The sequence below is a fragment of the Indicator indicator genome, chromosome 40 (assembly GCF_027791375.1).
Source record: "Indicator indicator isolate 239-I01 chromosome 40, UM_Iind_1.1, whole genome shotgun sequence".
Taxonomy (NCBI): Eukaryota; Metazoa; Chordata; class Aves; order Piciformes; family Indicatoridae; genus Indicator; species Indicator indicator.
Genome location: NC_072049.1, coordinates 850,054 through 869,570, shown reverse-complemented (window position 1 = coordinate 869,570; position 19,517 = coordinate 850,054). Strand labels below are relative to the sequence as shown.

The following is a 19,517-nucleotide window of genomic DNA, read 5'->3' as shown; positions in this document are numbered from 1 at the left end:
CCTCGGCGAGGCCTGGCCGCGGACGCGCCGTGACGCCCAGGGTCGCCTCAGCCGCGGCCTTCCCGTTAACCCCTCTCTCTTCAGCCACATCCCGGTTGTCCCACCCCAGTCCCCTCTCCACCCGGTAACACCCCGTAACCCTCACCGGAACGGGGCGCGGCCCCGGCAGGCCCCGACCCCGGCGACTACAGCGGCCCTGACGGCGACAGCACGTCGGGGCGGAACCGGAAACAGCGAGCGGGACGCACGCACGTGTGCCGCGCGGGGGATGCCGGGAAGGAGGACGGCGGGGAGCGTGCGACAAGGGCGCGAACAAGCCCCGCCCCCCCTCCCTGTTTTCCCGCGCGGGCTGCGGAGCCGCCCTTGGGCTGCCGGGCCCCCATTAATTAAAACTAAGTTAAAACGCGACTAATGAGATCGGGCCTTTATTAGGGGCCTTTCCCCCCCTCCTAGCAGCCCAGCCAAGGGTCCTGGCGGGTGGTGCGTGCCAGGAAGTTGATTTTCCGGCCCATCTCGCTGTTGTAGACGCGCCGGCACGCTTCGTAAGCCAAGCGCTGGCGCCGCCGGCACGGCTTCTCATAGTAGCGGCCCCGGCGCACGTCTTCCACCAACCCGTCGTGAGACAGGATCCTGCAAGAGGGAGAAAAGGCAGGATTAGAATCTCCAGACTCCACCTGAAGATTGAGCCCCCACCAGACGCGATTCGGTGCATACCAAGATCAGCTGCTGCGCTCCCACCCCCATACCTTAGCAGAGTCACCCAGGAACACAACCAGATGGGTCTTGAAAGTCTCCAGAGATGGAGACTCCACAACCTCTCTCTGGGCAGTCTGTTCCAAGGCTCAGCGCCCTCACAGTAAAGAAATTTCTCATGTTGAATGCCCTCAGAGATTTGTTAAGGTGGAATAAAGGTGGTTTCAGCAGGTTGCAGCAGTGATGTCATCTCCTCCTCTGCAAGGAGCCATCACCACTCACCAACCCTCCAAATCCTCACTGACACCACTGTCCATGTTCCTCCTTGTGCTTCTGCCTGGCTTTCCGCTGATCTGGGGCTTAACTGAACTAAATCTGTCATGGAGAACTGATGAGAAAAGTGCCCCTAACAGCCCTGGCACCAACTTCAGAGGCTTCAGGTGTGAAGAAAACCCTCAAAATGGAGCTTGACCAACTCATTCGCCTTCTACAGCACAACCAGCTTGGGGCAAGTTGTGGGTGTTGGTTGCTGGCATTTCCAGGGACTACTTAATAACCTCAAAACAACCCCATGAAGGCTCCAGGCTTGAAGCAGTGGTTCAAAATTGCCCAGTGGGAAAGGACCTGAAGGTTGGTCAATAGCAGCTGAAGATGAGCCAGGATGTGCCCAGGTGGCCAAGAAGGCCACCAGCATCCTGGCCTGGACCAGCCACCAGCAAGACAAGGGCAGGGATTGTCCTCCTAGACTGGGCACTGGTAAGGACACACCTTGAATCCTAAGTTCAGTTTTGGGCCCCTCACTCCAAGGACATTGAGGGGCTGGATCAGGTCCAGAGAAGGGCAGCAAAGCTGATGAAAGGTCTGGAGAGCAGGGCTGGTGAGGAGCAGCTGAGGGAACTGTGATCCAGCCAGGGATTCTGTGACTCAAAATGTACATCTTGACCCCAACTCGCGTGGGTCTGACCACACTTCAGTCTTCCAAATACAACTCTCAGGCCCTTGACCCCAGCTCAAGGCATTCTGACCCCAATTCGCAGGGTCCTGAGCGCCAACCAACACATTTCTGATCCCAATTTAGGAGGTTCCAAACCCATTTTGTGGGGATCTCACCCCAACTGACGGGGTCTGACCCCAGTTCGGGGGGGTTTAATCCCACTTCAGCGTCCTCTGACTCCAATCCATGGGACCCGATCCCCCTCACGGGGGGTTCTGAACCGACTTCAGCCCCCTCCGGGGCCACTCACCTGTTAAGAGCACTGTAGGCCGCCTCCACGTTGCCGTTCTGCACCATGACGGTGCGGCCCAAGAACCGGAGGTGTTTCGCCATGGCTGCCGGACAGGATCGGGGCGGTTGGGCCGGGACAGCTCCGGGTCCCATGTCCCCCGGTGTGGCCGATTGCTTTCCCTCTATCCCGGGACCATGACAGGTCACGCCCCCGCCCCCAACATCCCCAACCCCACGGAGGGGCCTGGTTAAATCCTTTCAACCCTCCCCTCCCGCCCCTCCCCGCCCTCCCCCATCACCGGACCCGGTACGGCCTCACCCCTCCTCCTCCTCCTCACGGAAGGCCCCAACCCCCAGAGAGACCATGTGGGACACCCGGAGCCCCCGGTCTCCGAGTCCCGGTCGCAGTATGACCCGCAGCCGCTGCACTCACCTCCCCGGAACCGGAAGTTAGTCCCGGCGGCGGTGGCGGTGGCGGCGGGGCTTAGCGCTCCGGGGGTGGAGTTGAGAGTGCTGGAGCCGGGGATAGAGCTCCGGGAGCGACGTCTCACGGGAAGGTCACCGGGCGTAGGGTCCGACCCGGGATGTGTAGCACGGGGCGGGGTTTAGGGCTCAGGGGCGGGGTTTAGGGCTCAGGGGGTGGGTTTAGGGCTCAGGGGCGGGGTTTAGGGCTCAGGGGCAGGGGTTAGGGCTCAGGGGAGGGGTTTAGGGCTCAGGGGCGGGGTTTAGGGCTCAGGGGCGGGGTTTAGGGCTCAGGGGCAGGGGTTAGGGCTCAGGGGGCGGGGTTTAGGGCTCAGGGGGTGGGAGTTAGGGCTCAGGAGCAGGGTTTAGGGCTCAGGGGCGGGGTTAGGGCTCAGGGGCGGGGTTAGGACTCAGGGGCGGGGTTAGGGCTCAGGGGTGGGAGTTAGGGCTCAGGGGTGGGAGTTTAGGGCTCAGGGGTGGGAGTTAGGGCTCAGGGGGCGGGGTTTAGGGCTCAGGGGGGTTTAAGGCTCAGTGGGCGGGGTTTAGGGCTCAGGGGGTGGGTTTAGGGCTCGGGGTGGGAGTTAGGGCTCAGGGGCGGGGTTTAGGACTCAGGGGCGGGGTTAGGGCTCAGGGGTGGGAGTTAGGGCTCAGGGGGCGGGGTTTAGGGCTCAGGGGGGTTTAAGGCTCAGTGGGCGGGGTTTAGGGCTCAGGGGGTGGGTTTAGGGCTCAGGGGTGGGAGTTAGGGCTCAGGGGCGGGGGTTAGGGCTCAGGAGCAGGGTTTAGGGCTCAGGGGTGGGAATTAGGGCTCAGGGGCAGGGTTAGGGCTCAGGGGCGGGGTTAGGACTCAGGGGCAGGGTTTAGGGCTCAGGGGAAGGGGTTTAGGGCTCAGGGGCGGGGTTTAGGGCTCAGGGGGGTTTAAGGCTCAGTGGGCGGGGTTTAGGGCTCAGGGGGTGGGTTTAGGGCTCGGGGTGGGAGTTAGGGCTCAGGGGCAGGGCTTAGGGCTCAGGGGTGGGAGTTAGGGCTCAGGGGCGGGGTTTAGGGCTCAGGGGGTGGGTTTAGGGCTCGGGGTGGGAGTTAGGGCTCAGGGGTGGGAGTTAGGGCTCAGGGGTGAGGGTTAGGGCTCAGGGGTGGGAATTAAGGCTCAGGGGCGGGGTTTAGGGGTCAGGGGTGGGAATTAGGGCTCAGGGGAGGGGGTTTAGGGCTCGGGGTGGGAGTTAGGGCTCAGGGGCGGGGGTTAGGGCTCAGGGGCGGGAATTAGGGCTCAGGGGCGGGGGTTAGGGCTCAGGGGCGGGGGTTAGGGCTCAGGGGTGGGAATTAGGGCTCAGGGGCGGGGTTAGGGCTCAGGGGCGGGGGTTTAGGGCTCAGGGGGTGGGGTTTAGGGCTCAGGGAGGTTTAAGGCTCAGTGGGCAGGGTTTAGGGCTCAGGGGCGGGGTTTAGGGCTCAGGGGCGGGGTTAGGGCTCAGGGGCGGGGTTTAGGGCTCAGGGGCGGGGTTTAGGGCTCAGGGGCGGGGTTAGGGCTCAGGGGCGGGGGTTTAGGGCTCAGGGGCGGGGTTTAGGGCTCAGGGGTGGGGTTTAGGGCTCAGGGGCGGGGTTTAGGGCTCAGGGGCGGGGTTTGGATAGAGGGCTAAGGGTAAGGGGGCGGGGGCAAGGCCGAGATGTGGGCCAGGAGGTGGGGCCTGACCTCTGGAGCACGGGGACAGGGCTGGGATGTGGGATACAGGGGCAGGGATCAGGTCATGGAGTCAAAGGTCAAGGCTGGGATGGGGGCCAGGGGTCAAAGATTAAGGATGGAACTCGGCAGGGTAGGACACCTGCGGGGTGAGCAGAGGAACACGTGGGGTTACCCTCCCCCCAAATCAACCCAGAGCAGAGGGGAGAGGAGGAGGCCTCAGCGGGGCACACGGGGGTTCTGTTGTGGAGAGTGGTGCCAGGTACAGGGTGAGGCAGCTCTGGCCACCCCCTCCCACTCTCCAGGGGCCAAGACCCCCCCACCCCACCCCCTGGAGGACAGAGGACATCGGCAATGGGTGGCCCTGGCCGCTCCTGCGGCGTTTATTGCTTCCAGCAGGGCCAAACCATGGGGCAGCCCCAACGGGGGGGGGCCACAAGGGGGCACACAAACGACCCTCACCCACCAAAATACACCACGCAGGGAGAAGGCACAAGCCCGGCAGGGGGGGCCAGCCCCCTACCCTGTGTTCCTGCTCCAACAGTGCCCAAGGCACGACACCCACCCCCCTTCCCCTCCCCTGGCAAGGAGGAGGCTCTGCACTGGCAAAGGCATGTACCCCCACCGGGGTTTTTGGGACTCCTTGGGGGGGGGGTCTTGTGATTTTCCTCCCTCCAGGATGGCCCTGCCCGCAGGTCTCACTGTCCATAATTAAAAAACAAAACAAAACAAAACAAAAAACCACACCGAAAACGGCAAAACTGAAGAAATCCAGGAGAGAACCCCCCCTGGCTGGGGGGGTGTCACACATCCGGTGGTGGGGGTGAGGCAGGGGTTCCAGTTTGGGCAGGACGGTGGCACCTGGGGCGTGCCTCCTGATGTGATGTTCCTGATGCCTCTGATGCTGCCCCGTCAGGGATGGAGCTGGGGGAGTCCTCAGGCAGGCGGCGGCAGCAGGGGGCCCCAGAGGGGCCAGCAGGGGGACGGCGGCGGAGGGCAGAGATGGGAGTCGCATCCTGCACAGGTTTGGGGGTGACGTGGGGGAACCAGACCCTCAGCATCCCCTCGACCTGCAGCAGTGTCCCTAGGTATCGGGCACTGTGGGGACAGAAAATGACCTGTCACCCCACAGCTGGGTGGGGGGCACCCCATGGTGGGCAGTCCCTTTGCTGCCACCTCATGGGAACTTCTGGGGGTCACTCACCCCATTTCAGGTTTCTGCAGGACCCCGATGATCCGCTGGATCCGGTCCATGGCCACACTCTGCTGGAAGCTGCTCAGCCCTGGGGAACCCCGAAACTGTGAGTCCATCTGCGGTCATGGGTGGCAGAATTTGGGGGGTGAGGGAAGAGAGGAAGATTTGGGAGGCACGGGGGGCACCCACCTCTGTCATACCGCCCCCGCTTCAGCCCCTCCAGCAGCTCGGCCAGAGGGTGGATGAAGCCCCGCAGCTCCTGGCACTGAAGAGAAAGAGAAAGATGGTGATGGGAAGGGGATCTTTTGTGCCCCCCACCCCTATTTACCTCATCCAACCTGTTTCAGGTAGGGAAACTGAGGCAGGGACACATTTCAGCGAGACAAACACTGAATTGGGGGTGCTCCCCGGTTTTGCTGCCAGAAACTCACTTTTTGGGCAAAGAGGTGATCGCCGTTGCTGGGAGGAGCATCTCCCCCTTCTCCCTTCCGAGGCCGTTTACCCCCACAGGGTGATGAGGGCATTTCGGGGGCTCCTTGGTCCGGCCCCCCTGGCCGCTTGTGGCTCCGCTCAGGTTTAGGGGGACCTGGGAGGGGTCCACTCGCCTCAGCCTCGCTGTCGGAGGGACCCCCCAGGCTGGAGGCAGGGGAGCCACAGGAGCAGGAGCGAGCAGGGGATTCCATGGGGGGGGGGGGGGGGGGCTTCTGCAGAGGGACTTCTCCCTGGGTTCAGCTCCTGGGGTGCTGCCTGGATGAAGCTGCCTGGGAGGGGAGGGGGGAAACAAAAGAGGGAAAATGTGGGGAAATTGGACAAAAATAGAAAATAAGGAAATTGCTGCATTCCCTTTTGTGTGTGTCCATGCTGCCCTCATGCTTTGTGGCACCCCTCAGCAAGGGGTGAGGGTGCAGGAATCCATCCAGCATTGGGATCCCCCCAGCTCGGTGCTGGGACACACCCACCCTGGCACAGGGAAGCCCACCCCAGGACTCCTCACTAGCAGCACCAGTGCCCTTGCCCCCCGCGCTGGGCCCCCCAAGCTGAACACCCAAGATGGGGATGTTCCATTCCCAGCATTGCGGCCCCGTAACTACGACCAGGAGCCCCCCCAGCTGGAACTGGGACACCCCACCCAGGACCGGGACTCCCACAACACGGCACCAACCACTTGGGTCCCACCTGCTCCCGGCTGCGGCCGCACCGGTGCCGGTGTCTCTGTCCTGGTGCCGGTGTCCCTGTCCTGGTGCCGGTGTCCCTGTCCTGGTGCCGGGACTGCTGTTCGCGTCTCGGTGCCGGTGTTGAGGTCCCTCTCCCGGTACCTCGAGCACGGTTTCGATATCGGTGTCTCTTTCCCGGTGTCACTGTCCCGGTGCCGTCGTCCCCGTCCCGCTGTCCCCGTTCCCGTCCCGGCGCCGGTTCCGCCCCAGCTGCGGCAGCCCCACGCGGACACGTGCGCGGCCGCACGTGCCTGCCGCTGGGCTCCGCCCCCTCGGGCGCCTATTGGTCGAGACTTCCCGGCAGCAGGCGGAGGCTCCGCGCCTCGCCACGCCTCCCTCGCTCCCATTGGCGCAGCCCCGCTCTCATTGGCCGGGAGGGTGGGTCTGAGGACACTCCCCCCATGTGGCGACAGTGTTGAGGCGGAGCGGAACAGCGCTCCCTGCTGGGCGGTGACTCTCGGCGGGTCACGAGGCTCGCGATCGCGGCGGGGCCGCGGGCCACGCCTCCTGCATGCCGCCCCTCGCCAGTGGCCGCCAATGGGCTACAGCCTCCTGCTCTACGTCACCATCCGGAGAACCAATCAGAGAGCTGCCCCTCCCCGTCACCGTTACATAATGGAGACGGGCTGACGCGTGAGCTTCCACGTGGGGAGGGAGGGGCGGGCCCCGCAGCGCTCCCGGCTGACGTCAGCGCGATGGGCGGAGCTTGGCAGTAGGGAGGGGATCTTAAATGGGCGGAGTTTAGAGAGGCGTGGCTTGGGGAGGGGAGAGGCGTGGCTTGGGGAGAGGAGAGGCGTGGCTTGGGAAGGGGCGAGGCGCGGCGAGACCCTGCAGGTTCAGCACCCGGCCCGGGCTCCCCCGCCCATAGCCCCAGCCCCACAGGCCGCCCCCCTCCCCCCCCCCAAACTCTCCAGCCAAGCACCCCCTTCCCAGTCCCCCTTCCCCCCTCCATTCCCAGCCCCCTGATTTCCTTCCCGCAGATTCCCCCCAGCCTCAACCTGCCAACAACCACAGCCCCTCGCAGCCTCCCAAGGCCACCAGCGCTTACAGCTCCCCCCTCAAATTCCACAGCCCCACAGACAAGCCCCCCGATCTCCCAAGCCATACAGCTCCCCCCACACCTTCATTTCCACCCCACACCCCCCAACAACCGCAGCCCTACGTTCCTCCCCCCAAGCACTGCAGTCCTCCAAAGCCCCCAGCACCTATAGCTGCCCCCCAAGCCCTCCAACCCCCGCGGCCCCATAGATCCCCCCAAAACTCCACAGGCACCCCCCCTCAACCCCAGGGCTCCCAGTCACACCCTCCATACTCCCCCCACATCCCCACGCCCCGGGGATGGCCCCTCCATCTCTCCCCGTCCCCCTGGGGGGGCCCGTCCCGGGTGGGTATTTAAAGCCGGGTCACCAGCATCCGGTCCCCCCCCCGCCATGCTCCGTGCTCTGCTGCTGCTGGGGGGCCTGGCCCCGGCGCTGCCTGCTGGTGAGTGACACCCCCCACTCCCTATAGTCCTGCAACCCAACTCCCATCCCTAAGGAGTGGGACCTGCTTTGGGGTGCAGCTGCCAGCACCCAACCAGACCCTGCCACCCAGGGACACCCTGAAACCCAGGGATGCCCTGACCCCCAACTCCTCTGCTTCCCCCCTCACAGGTCCCCACTGGGCATACAAGGGTGAGTGGGGCCCCATCCCACCCAAGGACCCCATCCCTACACCCCAGATTTGCCACCCCAGAGCCAAGCACATCCCCTAGGAGGGACAGGGTTGGATGGGTGACAGCCCCTTGACCACCCCAGCCCCAGTCCTGGATTTCTGGGTCCCCCAAATGGGAGGGTGTTGGGTGGGTGCAGCCCTCCCACTCCACTTCCAGACTCTTGGGTGACTCAAAAAGGGGAAGAAGATGGATGGGTGACAGCCCCCCGGGCTCCCCACCCTGCTCCCAGCCACCTGGGTCACCCAGAATGGGAAGGAGATGGATGGGTGACAGCTCCCACCCTGCTCCTGGACACTTAGGTCCCCCTAAATGGGTGGGGGTTGAATGGGTGCAGGCCCCCCCATGTGTCCCCCTTCACGCTCCAATGGTCCCATTGTGCTCCTTTACGTAAGGCTCCGGCCCCGCTCCCTCTGCCAAATCCAATTAGGATCCAACCCCGGCCAAATCCTAGCTAAGCCCCATCCCGACGGATCCATGGGGACCCCACAGGTCCCCCCCTCCGCGGGGTCAGCTTTGTCCCTGCTCCCTTGGCCGGAAAAAATGTCCCTAGAGGATTAATGAGCGCCTTGGGAAGGTCACCAGTGGCCTCATTCTGGGGGCAAACGGGGCCCTTTGGGGGGGGGGAACCAAATCCACCCAATTTGGGTGGGAATGGGACCATTTGGGGGCAAATGACACCATCATGGGGGGGGGGGGGGGCAAAAGGCATTTGGGGGAGAAAGGGGCAATCTGGGGGAGAAAAGGAGCAAGTCTGGGGAGGAAATGGGACCACTCTGGGGGTCTGTTTTGGGCCATGGGTCCCCCACGGCGAGGATGGGGTCTCACCCCGCCTCCTGCTCCCCCACCCCAGGTCCCCACGGGCAGCAGCACTGGCCCGAGGACCACCCAGCCTGTGGTGGTCAAGCCCAGTCGCCCATCGACATCCAGACGCAGAGGGCGCAGCCGGACCCCTCCCTGCCACCCATCCGTCCCGTGGGCTACCAGCACCCCGAGGCCGGGGGCTTCAGCCTTGCCAACAACGGCCACACCGGTGGGCAGAGCCCCAAAGGGTGCCTGAGGTGGGGGTCCCTGGGTGGCACAGCCCCAGTGACACCCTGCTGTGTTTCCCCCCCTCCCCTCTCCTCTCCCCCCCCCCCCCCCCCCCCCCGCAGTGGTGCTGGCCCTGCCACCGTCCCTGCGCCTTCAGGGACTGCCCCACGCCTTCGCCGCTGCCCAGCTCCACTTCCACTGGGGCCAGCCTGGGCACACGGCGGGGGCTGAGCACCTCCTCGATGGCCACCGTGCCCCTGCTGAGGTACGGGCAGACTCCCGGGGCAGGGGGTCTCAAAGGGGTGGGGGGGGGTGGGGGGGGTGGGGGTCCCAAAGGGGAACGAGGATTAGGAGTGGAGAACGGTAAGGAAATGGGTCCGGGTTGGCAAATGGGTCCAGAAATGGATGTGGAGGCAGGGAATGGCTCAGGAAGGGGGCTGAGGGTAGGGAATGGCTCGGGAATGGGACTGAGGATAGCGAATGGCACAGGAATGGGGCTGAGGATAGGGAATGGCTCGGGAATGGGGCTGAGGATAGGGAATGGCTCGGGAATGGGGCTGAGGGTAGGGAATGGCACAGGAATGGGGCTGAGGATAGGGAATGGCACAAGAATGGGGCTGAGGGTAGGGAATGGCACAGGAATGGGGCTGAGGGTAGGGAATGGCACAGGAATGGGGCTGAGGGTAGGGAATGGCTCGGGAATGGGGCTGAGGGTAGGGAATGGCTCGGGAATGGGGCTGAGGGTAGGGAACGGCACAGGAATGGGGCTGAGGGTAGGGAATGGCTCGGGAATGGGGCTGAGGGTAGGGAATGGCACAGGAATGGGGCTGAGGGTAGGGAATGGCTCGGGAATGGGGCTGAGGGTAGGGAATGGCTCGGGAATGGGGCTGAGGGTAGGGAACGGCACAGGAATGGGGCTGAGGGTAGGGAATGGCTCGGGAATGGGGCTGAGGGTAGGGAATGGCTCAGGAAGGGGGCTGAGGGTAGGGAATGGCTCAGGAATGGGGCTGAGGGTAGGGAATGGCACAGGAATGGGGCTGAGGGTAGGGAATGGCTCGGGAATGGGGCTGAGGGTAGGGAATGGTTCGGGAATGGGGCTGAGGATAGGGAATGGCACAGGAATGGGGCTGAGGGTAGGGAATGGCACAGGAATGGGGCTGAGGATAGCGAATGGCACAGGAATGGGGCTGAGGATAGGGAATGGCACAGGAATGGGGCTGAGGGTAGGGAATGGCTCAGGAATGGGGCTGAGGATAGGGAATGGCACAGGAATGGGGCTGAGGGTAGGGAATGGCTCGGGAATGGGGCTGAGGATAGGGAATGGCTCGGGAATGGGGCTGAGGGTAGGGAATGGCTCGGGAATGGGGCTGAGGGTAGGGAATGGCACAGGAATGGGGCTGAGGATAGGGAATGGCACAGGAATGGGGCTGAGGATAGGGAATGGCTCGGGAATGGGGCTGAGGGTAGGGAATGGCTCGGGAATGGGGCTGAGGATAGGGAATGGCTCAGGAATGGGGCTGAGGGTAGGGAATGGCACAGGAATGGGGCTGAGGATAGGGAATGGCACAGGAATGGGGCTGAGGGTAGGGAATGGCACAGGAAGGGGGCTGAGGGTAGGGAATGGCTCGGGAATGGGGCTGAGGATAGCGAATGGCACAGGAATGGGGCTGAGGGTAGGGAATGGCTCAGGAATGGGGCTGAGGGTAGGGAATGGCTCGGGAATGGGGCTGAGGATAGCGAATGGCACAGGAATGGGGCTGAGGATAGGGAATGGCTCGGGAATGGGGCTGAGGGTAGGGAATGGCACAGGAATGGGGCTGAGGGTAGGGAATGGCTCGGGAATGGGGCTGAGGGCAGGGAATGGCTCAGGAATGGGGCTGAGGGTAGGGAATGGTTCAGGAATGGAGCTGAGGATAGCGAATGGCTTGGGAATGGGGCTGAGGGTAGGGAATGGCACAGGAATGGGGCTGAGGATAGGGAATGGTTCAGGAATGGGGCTGAGGATAGGGAATGGCACAGGAATGGGGCTGAGGGTAGGGAATGGCTCGAGAATGGGGCTGAGGGTAGGGAATGGCTCAGGAATGGGGCTGAGGGTAGGGAATGGCTCAGGAATGGGGCTGAGGGTAGGGAATGGCACAGGAATGGGGCTGAGGGTAGGGAATGGCTCAGGAATAGGGCTGAGGGTAGGGAACGGCTCAGGAATGGGGCTGAGGGTAGGGAGTGGCTCAGGAATGGGGCTGAGGGTAGGGAATGACACAGGATGGGGTGGGAAATGAGTCTGGGGGTGGGAAGTGACATGTGAATAGGGTGGGAAATGGCTCTGGTGGCTCCAAAGCAGTGCAAGGACAGCTGCAGGAAGGAGTCTGCATGCAGGAGCCAGGGGAATGGGGGGCAGGGAGCAGGTCCAGACACTGCAGAAGCTACAGGGATTGATGCAGGACTGGGTTTGGGCAACAGGCATGGGAAAGGGACACGTGGGGGCCACTAGCAGAGGTGGGTCAGGTTGAGGGGGGGGTCGCTGCTCTGTCCCCCACCCGCACAGAGCTTCTGTCCCTGCAGATGCATGTGGTGCACTACGACACAGAGCACTACTCCAACGCCAGCGAGGCACAGCACCATGCTGGGGGGCTGGCAGTGCTCGGGGTCCTCCTGGAGGTATGGGCACCCCTTAATACACCCCCTCCCCCCCCCCAACCCCAGCCCTGACACCCCTTTTCCTGGCTCTGATCAGCCCCAGCGTGCCCAGCAGGACTCCCTGAAAGGAGGCTGGAGGCAGGTGGGGATAGGATGAGAGGAAATGGCCTCCGTGGTGCCCCACGGGAGGTTCAGCTTGGCCACGAGGAACAATTTCTGCCCCTTCAGGGTGGTCCAGGCCTGGCCCAGGCTGCCCAGGGGCAGTGGTGGAGTCCCCATCCCTGGAGGGGTTTCCAAGCCCTGCAGCTGTGGTGCTGAAGGTGGTGGTGCCCTGGGGCAGTGCTGGGGCAGGACTTGGTCTCTTCCACTCAAAGCCTTTCCACTCAACGATTTTTCTCTTCCCCTAGCTGGGCTCTGACCCCCACCCTGCCTATGACAACATCCTGAGCCACCTGGGGAGCATCAGCTATGCCGGTGAGCAGGGGGATGCCTGGGGGTGGGGGGGGTTGGAAAGCAGAGCACAGCAGGGTTGGGGCACCCCCCAGCGCTCCTCCTGTACCACCCAACCTCTCCCCCTCCCCAGGGCAGACCACATCCATCCCCTCCTTCAGCATCCAGGACCTGCTGCCCCAACGCCTCGACCTCTACTATCGCTACAACGGGTCCCTCACCACGCCCCCCTGCTCCCAGAGCGTCCTCTGGACTGTCTTCCAGCAGCCTGTCCGCATCAGCCTGGCCCAGGTAAGCCTTGCTTTGGGGTGAAACGCCCCCCCCCCGCCCCGGTTTTGGCTGGGGGGCAGCCTCACCACCCCCCCCTCCCCCCTTCCCCTTTCAGCTGGAGCAGCTCCAGGGAGCCCTGTACGCCACGGCAGAGGCAGAGCCTGAGCCCCAGCACCTGGTGGATAACTTTCGGGTTCCCCAGGAGCTCCACCAGCGCCAGGTGCTGGCCTCCTTCCCCAGGGGTAAGAGCTGCCTTTGGCAAGAGGGGGGGTGGGGGGTGGGGGGGGGTATTGGTACTGCCCCTGCCAGGGTCCCCCACAGGGCTCCTGGAGCCCCGGGTGTGCGCAGAGTGAAGGTGCTGAGCCTCCTCTCTTCTCTTGCAGAGCCCGAGGGGTATTCAACAGGTATGGCCTAGCTGGGATTGGAGGGGGGGGGGGGTCTCACCCTCACCTGTGTGGTGGGAGGGGTGAACCCCCTGAGCCCTCTCTGTGCCCTCTCTGGTGCCCCACAGGTAAAATTGTTGCCATCGCCTTCGGCGCTGCGGCCTCCTGCCTCCTCCTGGCCCTTGCCGTCCGCCTCGCGGCCAAGAGGATGCGGTGAGGGACCCCCACCTGGGAGAGGGACCCCAGCCCCACTACAAGCAGGAGGTGCAGACCCCTCCCCACCCTCAGCCCAGCCCTTCTCCCCCCCGCCCCCCGACGCCGCAGAGGGAGGAGCACGCAGGAGCAGGACGTTGTCCGCCCGCCGTGCCCCTGCTGACCTCTGTCCCCCTGCTGCCCACCCCCTCCCCAGCCTTTTGCCTGCCCCCCGAGGAGCCTTCTGGGGCTCTGCCCCGTGCTGGCAGCAGCTCCTGCCTCGGCCCCACTGGCAATAAAGCCTCATCCCCACCCCACTGCGCTGGTGGCTTGTGGCTGGAGAGGGAACCGCAGGGCTTCGGGGCTGGGTCCTGGCAGCTCCCCAACCAGGGCACAAGAGTGCCCCCTCCCCAAACTGGGAGAGGGCCTGGAAGCCAGCTGGAGTTGGGGGGGAAACCCAGCTCCCCTCACACTCTGTCCCCATCACAGCAGCCACCCCGGTGCCACGGTGCCCGTTGCTCTGTTTAAAAGGGTTTTACTCTCAATCAGAAAAATAATTTACCCCCCCACCCCCCCCACCCCAACTCCCAAAGTCACACAACAGGACAGTGACCCCCTCCAGACAACACCCAGCACCGGGGTGGGGCCACAGAGAGGGCAGAGACACCCCCGGGGAAGGGCAAAAAGTGAGGAGAGGGCAGAGGTCCTGCCCCAAGCTCGGCTGCTCCACTGCTGCCCAGCCCTGCTCCTGCCCTCCTGCCCTCCTGCCCTCCTCCCAGCAGGAGTGAAGTCCGACAAAGGTCGGGGGTGGGGGTCCGTGGGCTGTGGTTGGACCCCAAAAATCCCCTCTGGAGTGGGAGCCAGCACCTCAAGTGTCCCCAGAGAGGGGCTCAGCCGGGCGGCAGCGGAGGCGCAGGCAGCGGCACGACCTTGGCAGCTGCCCAGAGGAGGGCACTTGGGGCACGGCGGGGGTGGCACGGGCAGGGCCAGGGCAGCTGCTCAGTCCTCCAAAGGCACCTGGAGTGCTGAGTACATCATCACTCTGCTGCTGTCCTCCTGCTTACCTGGGGGCAGGGGGGAGCACGGATGTTTTGGGGGTGGGAGCCTGTTGGAGTGCCACCCTTCCCCCCCCCCCCCTGCCCTCCCCCAACCCTCGATACCAGAGCAGTGACTGCAGGCAGGACCCCTCTGCCCCCATCCCAGCAGCCCCCCTGCCCCCCATGTCCAACACCCCTCCAACACCTCAAAAGGGGTCAAAGCCCCACCAGAAAAGTCCCCCCCGACCCCTGCCCAGGCCTCCCCCTTACAGGAGAGGCACTTGAGGACGTTGCGGAAGGAGCCCCCAGCAGTGATGAAGGCCCAGAGGCCCATGCAGAGGGTGATGATGAAGATGGGGACCAAGCTGGCTTCGTACCAGGGGTTCAGGAACGTCTGGGAGGGAACAGGGAGGGCTGGGTTAGAAACAGCTGTCCCCCACCCAAAAACACAGCAGTGGGGAAAAGGGAGGCCTCTGAGCTGGGCAGAGCTCTGCTAAGCCTGGCTGCAGCTCCTGCCCAGCCCCTTCCCCACCAGGAACGATGTGGACAATGCCCTGTCCCACCCCCAGCTCTTCATTAACCCCCAAGCACACCCTGACAGGCTGCCTAAGAGGGCTGGCACCTGCCCCGTGGCGTAGGGGAAGGGATTTAGGGACCCTCAAGTGGCAGCAGGTGTCCTTCTGTCCTTCCCACTGCACCAGAGCAGTCTCTGGGGACAGCTCTGGGGACTGGGGAGGCCACAGCTGGGACCCTGGGGTCTGTTTTGGGCCCCTCTCTCCAAGGAGGACATTGAGTGGCTGGAGCAGGTCCAGAGCAGGGCAACAAAGCTGGGGAAGGGTCTGGAGAACAGGACTGGTGAGGAGCAGCTGAGGGAGCTGGGGGTGTTGAGGCTGAAGAGGAAGCTGAGGGGAGACCTCTGAGAAGAGGAGGCTGAAGGGTGACTTTCTGGCTCCCTACAGCTCCCCGAGAGGAGGCTGGAGCAAGCTGAGGGTTGAGCTCTTCTGCCAATGAACAAGGGTCAGGCCAAGAGGAAATGGCCCCAGGTTGCCCCAGGGCAGCTTCAGGTTGGCCATGAGGAACAAATCCTGCCCCTTGAGGGCAGTCCAGGCTGCCCAGGGCAGTGGTGGAGTCCCCAAGGAGGGGGTTCCAAGCCCTGGAGGGGGGTTCCAAGCCTTGGAGGGGGGTTCCAAGCCTTGGAGGGGGGTCCAAGCCCTGGAGGGGGGTTCCAAGCCCTGGAGGGGGTTCCAAGCCCTGGAGAGGGGTTCCAAGCCCTGGAAGGGGTTCCAAGCCTTGGAGGGGGTTCTAAGCCCTGGAGGGGGTTCCAAGCTCTGGAAGGGGTTCCAAGCCTTGGAGGTGTTTCCAAGCCCTGGAGGGGGTTCCAAGCCCTGGACGGGGTTCCAAGCCCTGGACGGGGTTCCAAGCCCTGGAGGGGGTTCCAAGCCCTGGAGGGGGGTTCCAAGCCCTGGAGGGGGTTCCAAGCCCTGGAAGGGGTTCCAAGCCCTGGAAGGGTTTCCAAGCCCTGGAAGGGTTTCCAAGTCCTGGAGGGGGTTCCAAACCCTGGAGGGGGTTCCAAGCCCTGGAGGGGGTTCCAAGCCCTGGAGGGGGTTCCAAGCCCTGGAAGGGGTTCCAAGCCCTGGAAGGGGTTCCAAACCCTGGAAGGGGTTCCAAGCCCTGGAGAGGGGTTCCAAGCCCTGGAGGAGGGTTCCAAGCCCTGGAGGAGGGTTCCAAGCCCTGGAGGAGGGTTCCAAACCCTGGAGGGGGTTCCAAGCCCTGGGGGAGGGTTCCAAGCCCTGGAGGAGGGTTCCAAGCCCTGGAGGAGGGTTCCAAACCCTGGAAGGGGTTCCAAGCCCTGGGGGAGGGTTCCAAGCCCTGGAGGAGGGTTCCAAGCCCTGGAGGAGGGTTCCAAACCCTGGAGGGGGTTCCAAGCCCTGGAGGGGGTTCCAAGCCCTGGAGGGGGTTCCAAACCCTGGAGGGATTTCCAAGCCCTGGAGATGTCACGCTGAAGGCCACGGTTTGGTGGTGCCCTGGCAGTGCCGGGGCAGGGCTTGGGCTCCATGATCTCCAAGGTCTTTTCCAACCCAAAGCATTCCATGAGTCCTTTGAGCAAACTCACCAGCCCCGAGGTCAGGAGGTGAGTGGCCACCACCAGCCCCAGGCCCCAGTAGCGTCGCCTCTCGCAGGCATCGAAGAAAATCACTCCCCAGAAAGTGTGGAGCAGGACAAGGGCCATGGTGAGGAATGCTGTGGGGGAGAGAGAGCCACACAAACCCCCTTCAGGCTCCAGCACCACCTTCCTCCTCCTCAGCAGGCTCCGGCTCTCCGGACAGGAGCCCACCCTCCTCACCAGAGGTGATGAAGTAATAGGGAGAATCCCCATGGATCCCGACGATCCCTGGCCCGATGGAGTCCGCCAGGATGTTAATGACGGAGAACACTCCACTGATGATGCCAAAGGACAGGCCTGAGACTGGGGAGAGAGAAGGGAGCCAGCCCTGGGTGACCACAGCCCCCACTGCTTCCACCAGGAGCCCCCAAATCAGCCCAGAGAAAGGTGGGAGGGGGAGGGGGGGTGGGGGAAAAGCTGGGAACGCTGTATTAGCCTGGTGGGCTTCTCGACAGCACCCCTGGGCTCTGATTCCCAAGCATCCCACTGCCAGGCAGCCCTGCAGGAGCACGGGGCCCCTGCTGGCAGCCCAGGCTGATGCTCACCATAAGCCATCTGCCGGAGGGAGATGGGGGAGCGTCCGTCCTCGCTGATCAGGGCCAGCCCCTCGTCTGCCTTCCTGCTCAGGAGGGAGAGGAAAGCTCAGGGGAGGGTTCAGAGGGTTCAAAGGGAGGCTTAGAAATGAGCCCAGGGTGGGGAGGAGGAACGGATCCCTCCCAGGATCTAAGAAAGAAAAATACTTTCTGGGGTTCCCTGGAGGGACCACGGCTCCCGGAACGGCGTGGCCAGCAGGAACAGGGCAGGGATCTGTCCCCCTGGGCGCTGGGGAGGCCACAGCTCAAATTCTGGGATCAGTTTTGGGCCCCTCACAGCAAGAAGGACATTGAGGGGCTGGAGCAGATCCAGAGAAGGGCAATGAAGATGGGGGAAGAGTCTGGAGAACAAGAAGGGACTGAGGGACCTGGGGTGGTTCAGCCTGGAGAAGAGGAGGCTGAAGGGTGACTTTCTGGCTCTCTAGAACTCCCTGAGAGGAGGCTGGAGCCAGGTGGGGGTTGGGCTCTTCTCCCAGGGAACAAGGCAAGAAGAAATGGCCCTCAAGCTGCCCCAGGGGAGGTTTAAGCTGGACATGAGGAAAAATTTCTGCCCCCCTGTTGGTTGCCAAGGCCGGGCTCAGGCTGCCCAGGGCAGTGGTGGAGTCCCCATCCCTTGAGAGGTTTGAAAGCTGTGCAGATGTGGTGCTGAGGGCCGTGGCTTGGTCATGACCTGGCAGTGCTGGGTTTAAAGGTTGGACTCCACGATCTGCAAGGTCTCTTTTCCAACTGAAACCATTCCATGATTCTATATTCTACACCAGAACAGGTCACTTGGCCTCATGGAGCTCCCCTGGGACAGGTTCTTACTTCAGCAGCTTGAAGTAGGCAAATCTGAAAGCCTCCTGCAGCAGGACGGAGACAGCAGCCCCGAAGATGAGGAGACCATACTGCAGCCTGGCATCCTCCCTGTCACTGAGATGGACTGAAATGAACCAGATGAGAGAGGCCAGGAGCAGTGACACCAGCCAGAAGAATGCCCTGGAGAAGAGAGGAACACCAAGGTCACACCACAGAGCTCAGAATCCTGCAGCAAACAGGTGCTGAACTGCTCCTGTGGTTCTCCTGGGCTCCAGGTCACACACTCATAGGCTGCCTGGTCACTGTCACACGAAGAGGGCATTGAAGGAAGCGTAGGGGATTGAAAACCAAACAGATCAGGGAGCCCCACATCCTCCTTCCTCCAGGGCTGCAAGGAACTGCTCGAAGCTGCTGCCCTGCGAAGGGGACACAGCCAGCTGAGAGCTACTCCTCTCTAGGAGGACCCAACTACCCCCCGCTCCTACACTGCACCCTGAGCACCCCAAAGCATTGAATGGTTAAGGCTGGAAAAGACCTCTGCGATCATCCAGCCCAACCATCAACCCAACACCGCCGTGCCCACTAAATGCCATCCCAAAGCGCTCTGTCCGCACCTCCTTCGTACAACTCCCGGGACGGTGACTCCACCACCTCCCTGGGCAAGCGTCCCAGAGCTGCCCCACTCGCTCCCTCTCACTGATCCCTGACACTAAGAACCCCCAGAACTGCTCCCTGCCTCCCCAGCTACCCTAACACTAAGTTCCTCCCTGCCGGACACTGAGACCCCCAGGACGGCCACCTCGGTCCCCCCGCAAAGGCCACTCCGGCGGCACAAAGCGCCTCAGCCTCGCTCCACGGCCCCTTCCCGCCGCCCCCCGCGCTCACCCCGCCACCAGCACGATGACTCGCAGCGGTTCCGCCGCCACCGTAAGCAAGACGAGAGCCAAAGCCGGCCCGAAGGCGATCCCGGCCAGGCCGAAGAAGACGGCGGCGCCCATGGCGGTGGGGCGGGGCCGGAAGAGGCGGGGCCGGCAGGAGCGGGCCGGGAGCTGGAGTCCGCGGGCTGTGCGCAGCGCCCTCTGCGCAGCGCCCTCTGGCGGCCGGGAGGTCACAGCGCGCTGCGGAAGGCTGCCGGGGGGAAGGACGAGACCGACGGGAGGCGCGGGGAGACTCTGTGTCCTCGCAGCATGCGTCCAGGAGACACTTTACACCTCAAAAATGCCTCCAGAGAGCCTCTGTGTGCCCGCAACATGCGTCCAGGAGACACTTTACACCTCAAAAATGCCTCCAGAGAGCCTCTGTGTCCTCGCAGCATGCGTCCAGGAGACACTTTACACCTCAAAAATGCCTCCAGAGAGCCTCTGTGTACCCCCAAAATGCCTCCAGGAGTCGCTCTGCAGCCCAAAACATCTTCAGGGGATAACTCTGGACTCCAACCTCCTCCCCCGGGATGTCCTTTTGCACCCCCAAACCCCTCAAAAGAGCCCTTCTGCACCCAAAAATCCTTCCAAAGGGTCCCTTTGCATCACCCGAAAATGGCTTCAGGATCCACTCTGCAGCCCAAAAAAACAACCGGGGAAACAGTTGTACCCCAAAGCCCCTCCAGGAGCCCTTTTGCACCTCAAAAATGCCTTCAGGATCCATTTGACAGCCAAATACATCCCTCCAGGAGTCTCTTTGCAATCCAAGGATCACCTTTTCACCTCAGAAGCCTTCCAGAAGCCACTTTGCACCCGAGAAACCCTCCAGGAAATAGATTTGCACTTCCAAAAACCCTTCAAGGAACCCTCTTGTA

At 63.3% G+C, this 19,517-nt stretch overlaps 3 protein-coding genes across 4 annotated transcripts; 1 reads left to right on the top strand and 2 right to left on the bottom strand.

Moving 5' to 3' along the window:
• Positions 1-424: 424 nt before the first annotated feature.
• Positions 425-2,470, bottom strand: MRPS21 (mitochondrial ribosomal protein S21). 2 transcript variants are annotated; one of them, XM_054397004.1, is made up of 3 exons: positions 2,352-2,470; positions 1,938-2,022; positions 425-630 (listed from the first exon to the last, which is right to left on the bottom strand). In XM_054397004.1, the coding sequence occupies exons 2-3, from the start codon at positions 2,018-2,020 to the stop codon at positions 450-452; spliced, it is 264 nt and encodes an 87-aa protein (XP_054252979.1). In that variant the 5' UTR covers positions 2,021-2,022; positions 2,352-2,470; the 3' UTR covers positions 425-449. The 2 variants fall into 2 exon arrangements, with proteins under 2 accessions (XP_054252979.1, XP_054252980.1); XM_054397005.1 differs by lacking the exon at positions 2,352-2,470 and adding an exon at positions 2,238-2,324.
• Positions 2,471-7,888: 5,418 nt separating this feature from the next.
• Positions 7,889-13,155, top strand: CA14 (carbonic anhydrase 14). Its single transcript, XM_054396943.1, has 10 exons — positions 7,889-7,940; positions 8,111-8,131; positions 9,023-9,202; positions 9,324-9,466; positions 11,761-11,856; positions 12,243-12,309; positions 12,419-12,576; positions 12,671-12,797; positions 12,939-12,959; positions 13,067-13,155. Exons 1-10 carry the CDS (start codon positions 7,889-7,891, stop codon positions 13,153-13,155), a joined length of 954 nt encoding a protein of 317 aa, XP_054252918.1.
• Positions 13,156-14,120: 965 nt separating this feature from the next.
• APH1A (aph-1 homolog A, gamma-secretase subunit) lies at positions 14,121-18,720 on the bottom strand. Its single transcript, XM_054396987.1, has 7 exons — positions 18,608-18,720; positions 17,732-17,902; positions 16,877-16,950; positions 16,512-16,634; positions 16,281-16,408; positions 14,438-14,561; positions 14,121-14,194 (listed from the first exon to the last, which is right to left on the bottom strand). Exons 1-7 carry the CDS (start codon positions 18,718-18,720, stop codon positions 14,130-14,132), a joined length of 798 nt encoding a protein of 265 aa, XP_054252962.1. The 3' UTR covers positions 14,121-14,129.
• Positions 18,721-19,517: the final 797 nt, after the last annotated feature.

Coding starts and splice junctions, on each gene's coding strand:
- MRPS21 (XM_054397004.1), bottom strand. CDS start 2,020: ATGGCGAAACACCTCCGGTTCTTGGGCCGCACCGTCATGGTGCAGAAC. Junction 631..1,937: donor GCCTACAGTGCTCTTAACAG/GTGAGTGGCCCC, acceptor TCCCTCTTGCAG/GATCCTGTCTCACGACGGGT.
- CA14 (XM_054396943.1), top strand. CDS start 7,889: ATGCTCCGTGCTCTGCTGCTGCTGGGGGGCCTGGCCCCGGCGCTGCCT. Junction 8,132..9,022: donor TCCCCACTGGGCATACAAGG/GTGAGTGGGGCC, acceptor CCCCCACCCCAG/GTCCCCACGGGCAGCAGCAC. Junction 12,310..12,418: donor GGGGAGCATCAGCTATGCCG/GTGAGCAGGGGG, acceptor CCCCCTCCCCAG/GGCAGACCACATCCATCCCC.
- APH1A (XM_054396987.1), bottom strand. CDS start 18,720: ATGGGCGCCGCCGTCTTCTTCGGCCTGGCCGGGATCGCCTTCGGGCCG. Junction 16,951..17,731: donor GCCTACTTCAAGCTGCTGAA/GTAAGAACCTGT, acceptor CCTCCTGAGCAG/GAAGGCAGACGAGGGGCTGG. Junction 14,195..14,437: donor CGTCCTCAAGTGCCTCTCCT/GTAAGGGGGAGG, acceptor CCCTGCCCCCAG/GTAAGCAGGAGGACAGCAGC.